Source organism: Mustela nivalis (genome assembly GCF_964662115.1).
Source record: "Mustela nivalis genome assembly, chromosome: 5".
NCBI classification, from domain to species: Eukaryota; Metazoa; Chordata; class Mammalia; order Carnivora; family Mustelidae; genus Mustela; species Mustela nivalis.
Genome location: NC_139024.1, coordinates 70,557,422 through 70,572,016, shown reverse-complemented (window position 1 = coordinate 70,572,016; position 14,595 = coordinate 70,557,422). Strand labels below are relative to the sequence as shown.

At 36.7% G+C, this 14,595-nt stretch overlaps 1 protein-coding gene across 6 annotated transcripts in view; it reads left to right on the top strand.

Annotated features, from left to right (window-relative positions):
- The window catches only part of LAMA2 (laminin subunit alpha 2), a 641,423-nt gene that overhangs the window by 500,476 nt on the left and 126,352 nt on the right, over window positions 1–14,595 (top strand). For all 6 annotated transcript variants that reach the window (XM_082731189.1, XM_082731188.1, XM_082731187.1 and 3 more), the window contains one exon: window positions 3,972–4,083. In XM_082731189.1, the coding sequence (XP_082587315.1) occupies window positions 3,972–4,083 (112 nt within the window). The remainder of the gene's footprint in view (window positions 1–3,971; window positions 4,084–14,595) is intronic.

Below are 14,595 nucleotides of genomic sequence, written 5' to 3'. Positions count from 1 at the left end.
ATTTCAGAATGTTATGTTGGGTGCCTGGGTTGCTCACTAAGTGTCAGACTCTAGGTCTCAGCTGAGATCATGATCTTGTGGGTCGTGAGATCAAGCTCTGCCTCTGGCTCTCCAATGGGCAGGGAGTCTGCTTGAGGTTCTCTTCCCTGCTCATGTTCTCTCTCTCTCAAATAAATCTTTTTTTTTTTTTTTTTAAGATTTTTATTTATTTATTTGACAGAGAGAAATCACAAGTAGGCAGAGGCAGGCAGAGAGAGAGAGAGAGGAGGAAGCAGGCTCCCTGCTGAGTAGAGAGCCCGATGCAGGACTCAATCCCAGGACCCTGGGATCATGACCTGAGCCGAAGGCAGCAGCTTAACCACTGAGCCACCCAGGCGCCCCTCTCAAATAAATCTTTAAAAAAAAAAAAATTGGTACCTAGAATCTACAATCTCTATTTTGGAGCAACGCTGGATAATAGCTTTGTGAAGTTAAAAAAAACTATTGGAGCTACTATAAACAGAAATGCCAAATTATTGATAGTTCCTGCTGCTTCAAATATGTATAAAATTAATATGTAAGAAAGCCTATTCTTTCAAGTTAAATGCCTAGGGGGCAGGGAAGGGGAACATCTTAAAATGAAAATACTGTTATTTGATCATTGAATTTGAGACCCTTCTAACATGATTGGAGGAACTGCAAAAATAGAGATATCTTCCTGTTTACATTTTTGTTTTGTTTTTTATTTTGTTTTGAGGGAAAAAATTGGTAGGTGTTTAATTACTGTTTGCTTTATTGTTGTGATGCAGTGAAAGTTTTAAAATCATTGCGTGTTTGCTTTGGAAGTATCCCTTTGTGAGATTTAGCACTTTGGGGCCAACAGAGAAATGCGGCATTCACTCTCCTTCCCTTGGGTTTCTGATGTTTGTAAATATTTTTCCTCATTAGATAAGAATGTATGACCATTGATGTCATCAGGATGATACTACTTTCAAAAAGAGAAGGAAGGCAGAAGTATAATACAGAATCTTTTATTGCATTGGAAAGACTGGTGAAGTCTTTGGAAGAATTGGAAGATGCAGCTAGGAAAGTTCTTTGAAAGATATATAATCACGCTATCTCATGGCATATTAAAAGAAAAATTTTAATAGGAAAGAAAGAAAAGGGAAAAAAATATAATAAAGCATAAGCCAAAATAATCAAGGATGGCTTCACTGAGAAGGTTGAGTTGGAACTGACTCTTGAAGGCTGGATTAATTTTGGTTAATTGGAGAGGAGTTAAGAATGACATTATAAACAGGGAATATTCATAGAAAGGCAGGCACTAGGAATGGTAATAAGGGACACCTTGTTGGCTCAGTTGGTTAAGTGTCTCCTTTCAGCTCAGGTTAGGATCCCAGGATCCTGGGATTCTGTCCCACATCAGGCTCCTTGCTCACCGGGGAGCCAGCTTCTCCTCTACCTGCTGCTCTCCCTGTTTATACTCTCTCACTCTCTTTCTCTGGCAGATAAATAAATAAAATCTTAAAAAAAGAGAGAGAATGGTAATAAGATTAGCAAGATTCATTAGGTAATTGCTTAATCACTTATTGAACATTCATTGAATATTTTCTCTCAGGCATCACACTAGGACACTAGGAGCTGGATATAAAGTGATGAGCAAAACAGATGAAGTTCCTGCTCTCCTAGAGATTACCCTTTAGTGAGGGAGGTAACCAATAAATAAGGGAGTCCTAAGTAATTCTAAAATGCATGGCACTATGACGAAAATGTTCTTTGGAAAGTCTGGAATCCTGGCTAGGCCCTAGAAATGACCACAGCTAGAAGGGACACTGAAGCTGAAAGATGACAGAAGACAAGGAACCAGCCATTGAAAGGACAGAGGGGAAGTTGATTCCAGGTAAAGACAGCAGGATCCCAGCCTAAGAAAGGAAGAGTTTAGCATATTTTTACATACTAAACAGAAGCCGGGGTGGTTGATTGCATAGTGTCTTCGTGATAACTTTTCTAACTTGTTTCTTACCATGGATCATTTAGAATTCTTGACATCTTACTATTGCAGTGTTCCTATAATCAGTACCAAATTTATTAATGATGACTCTTATATATTGTTGTATAAATTCATTAAGGAAGAAGAATTAAAGGCATGACCAGTTCATGATCATCCAGAATTTAAAAGAGGCAGTGCCTCAATATACATTTATTTTAAAAAATTAAATGCTTTTGGCTATGCATCAGAATTTGTAGCCTTTCTCATGTGAATATGTAAGTTGTGATCTTTTAGTAGTATAAGATATTGATAAAGCAAGGAATACATTTTAAGTTAAATTATATTGCACATCATGTGTGGCAATACAGTACTGGTAATACATTAATAATTTAAGATAATAAAAGTGACCATATTGTAGATCAAATCCCTTAGTATAGTCTGTGATATGTGAAAATAGGAGTGGTCTTGTAGAGTACAGTCAATTCAGTCTAGATAAACATCTATAATAGCTTAGAAGTCCAATATCTTAAGCAGCTGACTTTAGTAATTTTCAAATAACATTTGAAAATGTATATGCATGTGGAATGTATATATAAAAAGTTACTTGACCAATTGGTTAGCACCCTCCAAATAATTTCGGATATTTACTGCAGACTGTTAAGAGAGATTTTTAAAACTTCCCATGGATCTTACCCTTTCATCTTTTTATTTGTGATGGTAACACTCACAGGTTGAGAAACTAGTTGATGATGGTTGGCCTTTATAGTCTACCTTTCATGTAAAATCTTGAAAGTGGTCAGGAACTAAACCTCTTACTGCCCCCTGGGAAATCACAAAAGGCAGTATAATTTCTATAGCATCTCTTACGATGTTCTGTGTTGGCCAGACATTTAGTTCTATTTTAATTTCTATCTAAAATCCACTTATGTGTAAGAAAAAATTTAGAATCTCTGGGCATGTCTAGAAGGCAAACACTCTGTACGGGATTATAGAGAATTAATACTCTGCCAATTTGGACCTTTCTCAAATTATTTTAAGGCAGTTTGTAATTCTTTGATCCATTATCTATAGTTAGATTATCTCTATCTTTTTAGTAAAAAAAAAAAAAAAAAAAAGAAGTCCTATTAGCATATGCACATACATCGAGAGAGAAACTGTATACCTACTTCAAGGTGCTCTAAACCTTGTATCTTTTAAGAAACTGAATGTTACACATGCCCCTTTTATTTAACTAAATATAGCATATCTTAACTATAAACACGTTAAATGGATTCCTTTGTGTTATGTGGCATCTTCAATGTGAAGGAAGGTGCAAATGCGTGGGTACATTCTTCAGGAGGTGAAGCTATTTGTGAAGTTGTTTCACTTTGTTGACCATGATGTGTGGTACTGTGATTAACAGCCATCTTTTCTGGTGATGATGTATGGGAAGAGTTAGCCTTTATTCTTCTTTAATGTTTTCCTGGCATCTTTAGAGTGTTATAAAATAAGCATTTACTACTTAGTAGCTAAGCATTTCTCCTCTTTGTTTCTTTAATTAACGTATTGATCTAGACTGCATCTATAGGATCAAGCTTATTGAGACAGACTGCCTGGGCCTCCTCCAGAGATCATTGCTATGCTCCACACTTTTTCAGTAAATAAAATATAGACAAAACTGCAACATGTGGAGGCTAAAAAATCCATTAAAGACTTTTGGCAACTCTACCTCAAAGATACTTCAAAAATAATTGTGTTTTATCGCTTCTTCTGTGTCATTGCATAGAGCAAGGGTTCTAAAAAGACCCAGTACAGCTCTCTGATTTCCATTTAATGGAAGAAGTAATAAAGTTTAATTGTATACTTGAGCACGGGGTGTCATTTCCAGTATATCTGATCAATAATTCATCGATTGCCTTTGGCTCAGAGTTATATTTGAAAGAAAATGTAGCTAGTGGGAGCTTATCTCGCTGTAGCTTCATCATCTCAATTAATTATGCTTTTCCTGAATTTGGATCATTAGGCTACCAAAGTGACAGCAGATGGCGAGCAAACTGGACAGGATGCTGAGAGGACCAACAAGCGAGCAGACTCCTTAGGAGAATTCATTAAGGAGCTTGCCCAGGATGCAGAAGGTATTAGAATCCTTTAATTTAATCATTATGTCTCCCACCAGAAAAATGAAAAAGGGATTACACAGGACTGGAATTTCTCTAGTAAGAAATGCCATTTCTCAATCTGAGGGTAAGGTCAGGTTTTGAAAAATACTTTGGTTGGGATCATCAAGATCATGGTCTGCAGAGCATCTAAATTTACAGTGTTAAATAAGGGACAACAGGTAGTGAGTTAGTCATTATGACGCCAGGGTCTTGGTGAATTGAATGCAGTCCCTTGGGAATGCCTTAATTTTTGAGCAATGGCTATTATGAATAGATAATCAAAAACTTATGCTTTGCTGTTGTTTGTATTCAAAACTACTAGAAAGATTAATTTTTTAAAAAGCTAATTTTATCATTTTACTCAGTATATTAAGGCAGCACTTTACTTTCTCAAAATGGCTTTTAAAATACTTGGTTTCAATGAAAATCTGTTGCTTAGAGTCTGGACTTGTTATATTACCAGAAGCTTCACTGCATTTAATCCATAATTCTAAAGGAATTAGTGCTTGGCATCTACCGATATGATGGAGGATCAAAGTAGAAGCCATTTGGGGGCTAAACCCCAGATTAAGAACTATTTAAAGAAGATATTTTTTAAAAGACTCTAAATCATAAGTTTCTATTATTAAACAGTAAACAAACATGCAGTTTTAAAAAGAAGGAAAAATGCTTTGGGCTTTTTCTTTTAAAAATATTTTGATTACTCTATAGTGTTACGTGTTTTAGATATTTTGCTTGGAAATATAACCAAATAAATCAGGATGTGAGATAACCTTCAAGGCAGATCCTGACAGGTAATTCTTAGGGATCACTAGCCAGGAAGAGAAACTCCCAAAGATACCCCACTGCAGGAAGCAACAGAGTTTTAATCTGAGGCGAAACATATCAGGATCTGAAACAGAAGTTACACCTACTACAAAATTCTTAATTAACTCATTATGGTTTATCCTCTGCTATATGGAGTTTTTTGTGCTTTCCCCAGTTTTATTTCCCATTAATGTGACTTGAAATGTTCTCCACACAGCCCTCACAGAAAAAATCCCATTATGGGTAAAAAATCCCATTATGGATCCGTGAAGGCAGTGGTCAAAACCCAAGTAATTTTCCTTTTCCTTCTACCTCAGTCTCTACTTATAGCCTCAGTACTTATAGCCAATCCTGGAAACTTATTTTGAAATTATTTCAATCAAATATCCATGCTTGGGGGAGGAGTCAAGATGGCGGAGAAGTAGCAGGCTGAGATGACATCAGGTAGCCGGAGATCAACTAGATAGCTTATCAATCCATTGCAAACATCTACAAATCCAACAGGAGACTGAAGAGAAAAACAGCAACAATTCTAGAAACAGAAAATCGACCACTTTCTGAAAGGTAGGACCAGCAGAGAAGTGAATCTAAAGCAGTGGAAGATAGATCGCGGGGGGAGGCGTCAGCTCCCGGCAAGCCGCGGAGCAATGGAGCACAAAATCAGGACTTTTAAAAGTCTGCTCCATTGAGGGACATCACTCCAGAGGCTAAATTGGGGTGAAGCCCATGCGGGGTCAGCATGGCCCCAGGTCCCATGGGATCACAGAAGGATTGGGGGTGTCTGAGTGTCACAGAGCTTGCAGGTATTAGATCAGGAAAGCAGCTGCAGAGACAGAGCAGAGGAGTGAGCTCTCAACTCGGGGTTACCTTGAACTGGTCACAGGCTGGGTGAGCTTGGAGCGCAGCCAGAGGCCAGGTACACGGGAGTGATAGAGTGCTTGTCTCTGAGAGCACACTAAAGAGTGGGACCCCAAGCTCTCCGCTCCTCTGGGCCAGCGATTGGGAGGCTGCCATTTTCATTCCTGTCCTCTGGACGCTACAGAAAGCATTCAGGGAAGAAAAACAACTGGAAGCAAACCCGAGCAGATAACTTAACCAGGCCCCTGGTAAGGGCAGTGCCATTCCGCCTGGGACAAGGAACCTTGAGAATCACTACACCAGGCCCCTCCCCCAGAAGATCAACAAGAAATCCAGCCAAGACCAAGTTCACGTACCAAGAAGAACAGCAGAATCCCAGAGGAGGAGAAAGCAAAGCATGGAGTTCATGGCTTTCTCCTCATGATTCCTTAGTCTTACAGTTAATTTAATTTTTTTAATTTAATTTTTTGTCTTCTTCTAAATTTTTTTTAACTTTTACCCTTTCCTCTTTTAACATTTTTTAGCTAGATTATCTTAACAATACCTTTCATTAAAAAAATAATAATCTTTTTTGAACCTTCATTATTATAGTCATATTTTATCCTTTATTGTATCTAACTTTATTTTTTGTATACACATAGGGTTTTTTCTTCTAAAAAATTTGGGGTACAACTTCTAATAGATCAAAATCTGCCCTAAATCTAGCTCCGGACTTATTCTAGTCTCCAGCCTGAGCAAAATTTCTCCACTTTCTTTTTCTTTATTCTCCCAACCAACTTACTTTAACAACTCCTTTTTTTTTTAGAAATTAAAAAAAAATTTTTTTCATCTTTATAGGCATATTCCATCCCTTCATTGTGTTTACCCTCATATATATATTTCATTCATTAAAATTTTGGGAGGTAGTTTCTTCTAAGAGACCAAAATACTCCCAAAATTAAATGGGTGATCCTGTTCTAGTCACCAATCTAATAAATACATATTTTTTCTTTTTTATATTTTTTAAAATTTGCTTTTTTTTTTTAATTTTTTTTTTCTGAACTTCTTTTTATCCCCTTTGTCCTCCCCATGATTTGGGGTCTCTCCTGATTTGGCTAAAGTGCATTTTCCTAAGGACTTTGCCACCATTTTAGTATTTTACTGGCTCCTTCATATATTCTTATCTGGACAAAATGACAAGGCAGAAAAACGCACCACAAAAAAAAAAGAACAAGAGGCAGTACCAAAGGCTAGGGACCTAATCAATACAGACATTGGTAATATGTCACATCTAGAGTTCAGAATGACAATTCTCAAGGTTCTAGCCAGGCTCAAAAAAGGCATGGAAGATATTAGAGAAATGCTCTTGGGAGATATAAAAGCCCTTTCTGGAGAAATAAAAGAACTAATATCTAACCAAGTTGAAATAAAAAAAAGCTATTAATGAGGTGCAATAAAAAGTGGAGGCTCTTACTGCTAGGATAAATGAGGCAGAAGAAATAATTAGCGATATAGAAGACCAAATGACAGAGAATAAAGAAGCTGAGCAAAAGAGGCACAAACAGCTACTGGACCATGAGGGGAGAATTCGAGAGATGAGTGACACCATAAGACGAAACAATATTAGAATAATTGGGATTCCAGAAGAAGAAGAGAGAAGGGAGCAGAAGGCATACTGGAGAGAATTATTGGAGAGAATTTCCCTAATATGGCAAAGGGAACAAGCATCAAAATCCAGAAGGTGCAGAGAACCCCCCTCAAAATCAATAAGAATAGGTCCACACCGCGTCAACTAACAGTAAAATTTACAAGTCTTAGTGACAAAGAGAAAATCCTGAAAGAAGCCCAGAAAAAGAAGTCTGTAACATACAATGGTAAAAATATTAGATTGGCAGCTGACTTATCCACAGAGACCTGGCAGGCCAGAAAGAACTGGCATGATATATTCAGAGCACTAAATGAGAAAAACATGCAGCCAAGAATACTATATCCAGCAAGGCTATCATTGAAAATAGAAGGAGAAATAAAAAGCTTCCAGGACAAACAAAAACTGAAAGAATTTGCAAACACCAAACCAGCTCTACAGGAAATATAGAAAGGGGTCCTCCAAGTAAAAAGAGACCCTAAAAGCAGTAGATCAGAAAGGAACAGACAATATACAATATACACCTTACAGGCAATACAATGGAACTAAACTCATATTTCTCAATAGTTACCCTGAATATTAACGGGCTAAATGCCCCAATCAAAACACACAGGGTATCAGAATGGAAAAAATAAAACCCATGAATATGCTGCCTACAAGAAACTCATTTTAGACCCGAAGACACCTCCAGATTTTAAATGAGGGGGTGGAAAACAATTTACCATGCTAATGGACATCAGAAGAAGGCTGGGGTGGCAATCCTTATATCAGATCAATTAGACTTTAAGCCAAAGACTATAAGAAGAGATTAGGAAGGACACTATATCATACTCAAAGGATCTGTCTAACAAGAAAATCTAACAATTTTAAATATTTATGCCCCTAACGTGGGAGCAGCCAAATATATAAAACCAATTAATAACAAAATCAAAGAAACACATCAACAATAATACAATAATAATAGGGGACTTTAACACTCCCCTCAATGAAATGGACAGATCATCCAAGCAAAAGATCAACAAGGAAATAAAGGCTTTAAATGACACACTAGACCAGATGGACATCACAGATATATTCAGAACATTTCATCCCAAAGCAACAGAATACACATTCTTCTCTAATGTACATGGAACATTCTCCAGAACAGATCACATCCTAGGTCACAAATCAGGTCTCAACTGGTATCAAAAAATTGGGATAATTCCCTGCATATTTTCAGACCACAATGCTCTGAAGCTAGAACTCAATCACAAGAAGAAATTTGGAAAGAACCCAAATACATGGAGACTAAAAGCATCCTTTTAAAGAATGAATGGGTCAACCAAGAAATTAAAGAAGAATTGAAAAAATTCATGGAAACAAATGATAATGAAAACACAACTATTCAAAGTCTGTGGGACACAGCAAAGGCAGCCCTGAGAGGAAAATATATAGCGGTACAAGCCTTTCTCAAGAAACAAGAAATGTCTCAAATACACAACCTAACCCTACACCTAAAGGAGCTAGAGAAAGAACAACAAAGAAAGCCTAAACCCAGCAGGAAGAGAGAAATCATAAAGATGAGAGCAGAAATCAATTAAATAGAAACCAGGAAAAAAAAAAAAAAAACAATAGAACAAATCAACGAAACTAGGAGCTGGTTCTTTGAAAGAATTAATAAGATTGATAAACCCCTGGCCAGACTTATCAAAAAGCAAAGAGAAAGAACCCAAATAAATAAAATCATGAATGAAAGAGGAGAGATCACAACTAACACCAAAGAAATACAAACAATTATAAAAACATATTATGAACAACCCTATGGCAACAAATTTGACAATCTGGAAGAATTGGATGCATTCCTGGAAACATATAAACTACCACAACTGAACCAGGAAGAAACAGAAAACCTGCACCTGTAACCAGTAAGGATATTGAAACAGTCATCAAAAATCTCCAAACAAACAAAAGCCCAGGGCCAGACGGCTTCCCAGGGGAATTCTACCAAACTTTTAAAGAATAATTGATATCTATTCTCCTGAAACTGTTCCAAAAAATAGAAATGGAAGGAAAACTTCCAAACTCATTTTATGAGGCCAGCATCACCTTGATCCCAAAACCAGACAAGGATCCCATCAAAAAAGAGAGCTATAGACCAATATCCTTGATGAAAACAGATGCGAAAATTCTCACCAAAATACTAGCCAATAGGATTCAACAATACATTAAAAGGATTATTCACCACGACCAAGTGGGATTTATTCCAGGGCTGCAAAGTTGGTTCAGCTTCTGCAAATCAATCATTGTGATACAACACATTAATAAAAAAAAGAACAAGAACCATATGATACTCTCCATAGATGCTGAAAAAGCATTTGACAAAGTACAGCATCCCTTCCTGATCAAAACTCTTCAAAGTGTAGGGATAGAGGGCTCATACCTCAATGTCATCAAAGCCATCTATGAAAAATCCACTGCAATATCATTCTCAATGGAGAAAAACTGAAAGCTTTTCCACTAAGTTCAGGAACATAGCAGGGATGTCCTTTATCACCACTGCTATTCAACATAGTACTAGAAGTCCTAGCAATCAGCCTCAGCAATCAGACAACAAAAAGAAATTAAAGGCATCCAAATCAGCAAAGAAGAAGTCAAACTATCACTTTTTGCAGATGATATGATATTACATGTGGAAAACACAAAAGGCTCCACTCCAAAACTGCTAGAACTTGTACAGGAATTCAGTAAAGTGTAAGGATATAAAATCAATGCACAGAAATCAGTTGCATTTCTCTACACCAACAGAAAGACAGAAGAAAGAGAAATTAAGGAGTCAATCCCATTTACAGTTGCACCCAAACCATAAGATAACTAGGAATAAACCTAACCAAAGAGGCAAAGAATCTATACTCAGAAAACTATAAAGTACTCATGAAAGAAATTGAGGAAGACACAAGGAAATGGAAAAAGGTTCCATACTCCTGGATTGGAAGAATAAATATTGTGAAAATGTCTACGCTGCCTAAAGCAATCTACACATTTAATGCAACCCCCATCAAAATCCCATCCATTTTTTTCAAAGAAATGGAACAAATAATCCTAAAATTTATATGGAACCAGAAAAGACCTCAAATAGCCAAAGGAATATTGAAAAAGAAAGCCAAAGTTGGTGGCATCACAATTCTGGACCTCAGGCTCTATTACAAAGCTGTCATCATCAAGACAGTATGGTACTGGCACAAAAACAGACACAGAGATCAGTGGAACCGAATAGAGAGCCCAGAAATAGACCCTCAACTCTATGGTCAACTAATCTTCAACAAAGCATGAAAGAATATCCAATGGAAAAAAAGACAGTCTGTTCAACAAATGGTGTTGGGAAAACTGGACAGCCACATGCAGAAAAATGAAATTGGACCATTTCCTTATACCACACATGAAAATAGACTCAACGTGGATGAAGGACCTCAATGTGAGAAAGGAATCCATCAAAATCCTTAAGGAGAACATAGGTAGCAACCTTTGGCCTCAGCTGCAGCAACTTCTTCCTGGGAACATCACCAAAGGCAAGGGAAGCAAGGGCAAAAATGAACTATTGGGATTTCATCATGATCAAAAGCTTTTGCACAGCAATGGAAACAGTTAACGAAACCAAAAGACAACTGACAGAATGGGAGAAGATATTTGCAAATGGCATATCAGATAAAGGGCTGGTATCCAAAATCTATAAAGAACCTGTCAAACTCAATACCCAAAGAACAAATAATCCAATCAAGAAATGGGCAGAGGACATAAACAGACATTTCTGCAAAGAAGACATCCACGTGGCCAACAGACACATGAAAAAGTGCTCCACATCACTCGGCATCAGAGAAATACAAATCAAAACCACAATGTGATACCATCTCACACCCATCAGAATGGCTAAAATTAACAAATCAGGAAATGACAGGTGCTGGCGAGGATGTGGAGAAAGGGGAACCCTTCTACACTATTGGTGGCAATGCAAGCTGGTGCAACCACTCTGGAAAACAGCATGGAGGTTCCTCAAAAAGTTGAAAATAGAACTACCCTATGACCCAGCAATTGCACTACTGGGTATTTACCCTAAAGATACAAATGTAGTGATCTGAAGGGGCACGTGCACCCAAATGTTTATAGCAGCAATGTCCACAATAGCCAAACTATGGAAAGAACCTAGATGTCCAGCAACAGATGAATGGATCAAGAAGATGTGGTATATTTACACAATGGAATCCTATGCAGCCATCAAAAGAGATAAAATCTTGCCATTTGTAACAACGTGGATGGAACTAGAGGGTATTATGCTTAGGGAAATAAGTCAATCAGAGAAAGACAACTATCATATGATCTCCCTGATATGAGGAAGTGGAGATGCAGTGTGGCGGGTTTGGGGGGGGTGGTAGGAGAAGAATCAATGAAACAAGATGGGATTGGGAGGGAGACAAACCATAAGTGACTCTTAATCTCACAAAACAAACTTAGGGTTTCTGGGGGGAGTGGGGAGGAAGAAGGAGGTGGGATTATGGACATTGGGGAGGGTATGTGCTATGGTGAGTGCTGTGAAGTGTGTAAACCTGGCAATTCACAGACCTGTATCCCTAGGGATAAAAATACATTGTATGTTTATAAAAAATTTTTTTAAAAAGTATCCATGATTAAGGATAAATGCTGGGCCATGTTTTCCATAAACTCCAGCGTCAGCACTGCTCATCGGTTCACTCTGCCATGTACCCACTACCCAGTCTGTGCACTGCACAAAGGCACCAGGAGTGGCAGGTGGAGATGGGATTTCATCCAGGTTTTACTCTCCACCCACAGTCCATTCATCAGAGAAAAGGGTTAGGTATCATCAAAGGTGTCTCCCTTTTCTAAATTATGCATCTGTCAGGCAGCCTGGTTGTGTCTGTCCAGACAGCATAACTTTTTCCTAATTTATATGAAATTCCATGTGGGATAGCTGTGCTCCTGTACCATTGAGAAATGTGGACATTGTTCCCTTCTTCCGGCAGCTACTGATGTAAATGGTAACACACATGATATGCATAGCCCTTTATAAAAGAACTTTAGCAAAACTAATCCAACTGTTAAAATTTCCTGAATGTTTAAATCTGAATGTGCCAGAGGCAAATGAAACCCTGAATGAGATGTTTATATGTATTACAAGTCTTGGCAGTTCAGGAGATTTTTCTAAAAGAAAACTCCCCAAAAGTCATGAGTGGGTTATACAACATAACCTCACCCATTTTTTTTCTCTTAGAACTATACTAATTGGAGATAGTATCAGTACTTTTAGGTTTTATTAGTGGCAATAAATTGCTGTGGGAAAAATGAATGTGTTTGCCTGCCATTTATCTAGTTTTATTTTTAAATAGATGGGATACCTTACTCCCTCTATCTTCCATTATAAGTAATGATCTCTCCATAGATTATCAAGGTCTATTAATCTAAGGCATTCTAATCTCCCTATAATTTTGAAAATCTACTTTGGTATGACTCCAGATTAGATCACAAATACTCTATATTTTGTTCCATGAACTCATAGAATTAAGGAGTGAACACACACACACATACACACACACACGTATGTATACATAAAAACAACTCATAACATTATCATATGTACTAAGGTATACTAGGACTTAATAAATGCTAGACATCTTCTTTCCTGTTTCTCGGGTCATAGTAGTATTTGTCATTCATGATGAATTTATCCATCAGAGGATATTTTTTTGGTTCAGTATGAAAAACAACTTTGTTTCTTCTGATGGATTAATGTATTTGTATGTTACAGATACTGTATATGTCTTAAGTGTCCCTTTTAAATTCTCTTCTATGCTTTGGTTACTGAGATACTATTAATATGTCTTTGGATTTACATTATTTTTTATCTTTACTTCATTTCCTTTTATGTTAATTTTATCTTGTTTTTAAAGATATTTCAAAACTACTTAAAATTTTCTCTGAAATAAAGTAGAAATAAGTAAATTTCAGAGCTATATTAATGTTATAATTATTTTCAATTCTGATGAACATGTACTGAGCTGATAGTGTATACCTTTGAATCTAAAAGACTGACATGTTCATCTTCAGTTTAAAAATATTCAGAGAATTTCCAAATTAATATAAAAGTAAGGGAGCAATCACATCTCTTCTACTAAAATGATGCTTTCTTTTTTAATGCAGTATCATTTTGCTAACATCATTTTTGTGTGACTTAATAATTTCTTCTAGTTGCTTACATAGTGCTTTCATTTTTGAAAACATGATGCTTATGTTTCAAAAGATATAGCCATCTTATTCTTTTCCTTTCCTTTCCTCTCTCTTATTCTTTTTCCAGCAAGTTCTTCTCTGCAGAAATTTAGTTTTGAGAATAGACCGCAAGTGAGTCTGTATCTCTCACATTACCCCCTTAGAACTATGCAGGCCCAGGACCTAATTCAATCAAATTTCAAAAAATATCTCTAATCAAAGTTCTTTTATATACTCACTTTATAAGAGAAAAAAATAACATGTAGGCCCAGGACCTATATTCAATCAAATTTCAAAAAATATTTCTAATCAAAACTCATTTATATATTCGCTTAATAAAAAAAAAAAAAAACCCTACACCTTTAACAATTTGAAAAGTGGGATTTATGAATGCAAATGAGGTCAGTGGTTAGTTAAATGATACAATTAGTTAAATTCAACATACTTCTACCACCTCTCCTGAAATTTAAAAGTATAAACCTTACATTTTAATAATTAGCATTCTGCCATAGTTCTCACAAAGTCTACTGGATCAGGGAGCTTTCCAGTTAATCAGTCCATCATCACTGTTGTTCCTTAAGATACACAATGCAGCCTAAGTGATAACTTAGCAACTGTAGTGGTGAAATCTTGAGAAGGTTCTTTGGTGTGTGTCAGAGTAGGACTATTAAGGAGTTGACAAAGAGCAAACTAGCCTCCCTAACTTCTAGGAATATGGCACCTGAGCAAAAATTTCTACCACAGGGCTATGAGTGGCCATGTTTTTACTCTAAAACAGCTTATTTAAATTGTTCTGCAGATTGGATTATGACTGTCAGAATAAGTGGTTGACGGCAGCAACTTTCTAACCATGAAATACCTTAATCATGAAAAGAGAATTTGAAACATGCATTTTGGGAAGGGTAAAATTCAAGATTGAAACCCAATTCCTTCTTCTTAACCATGAT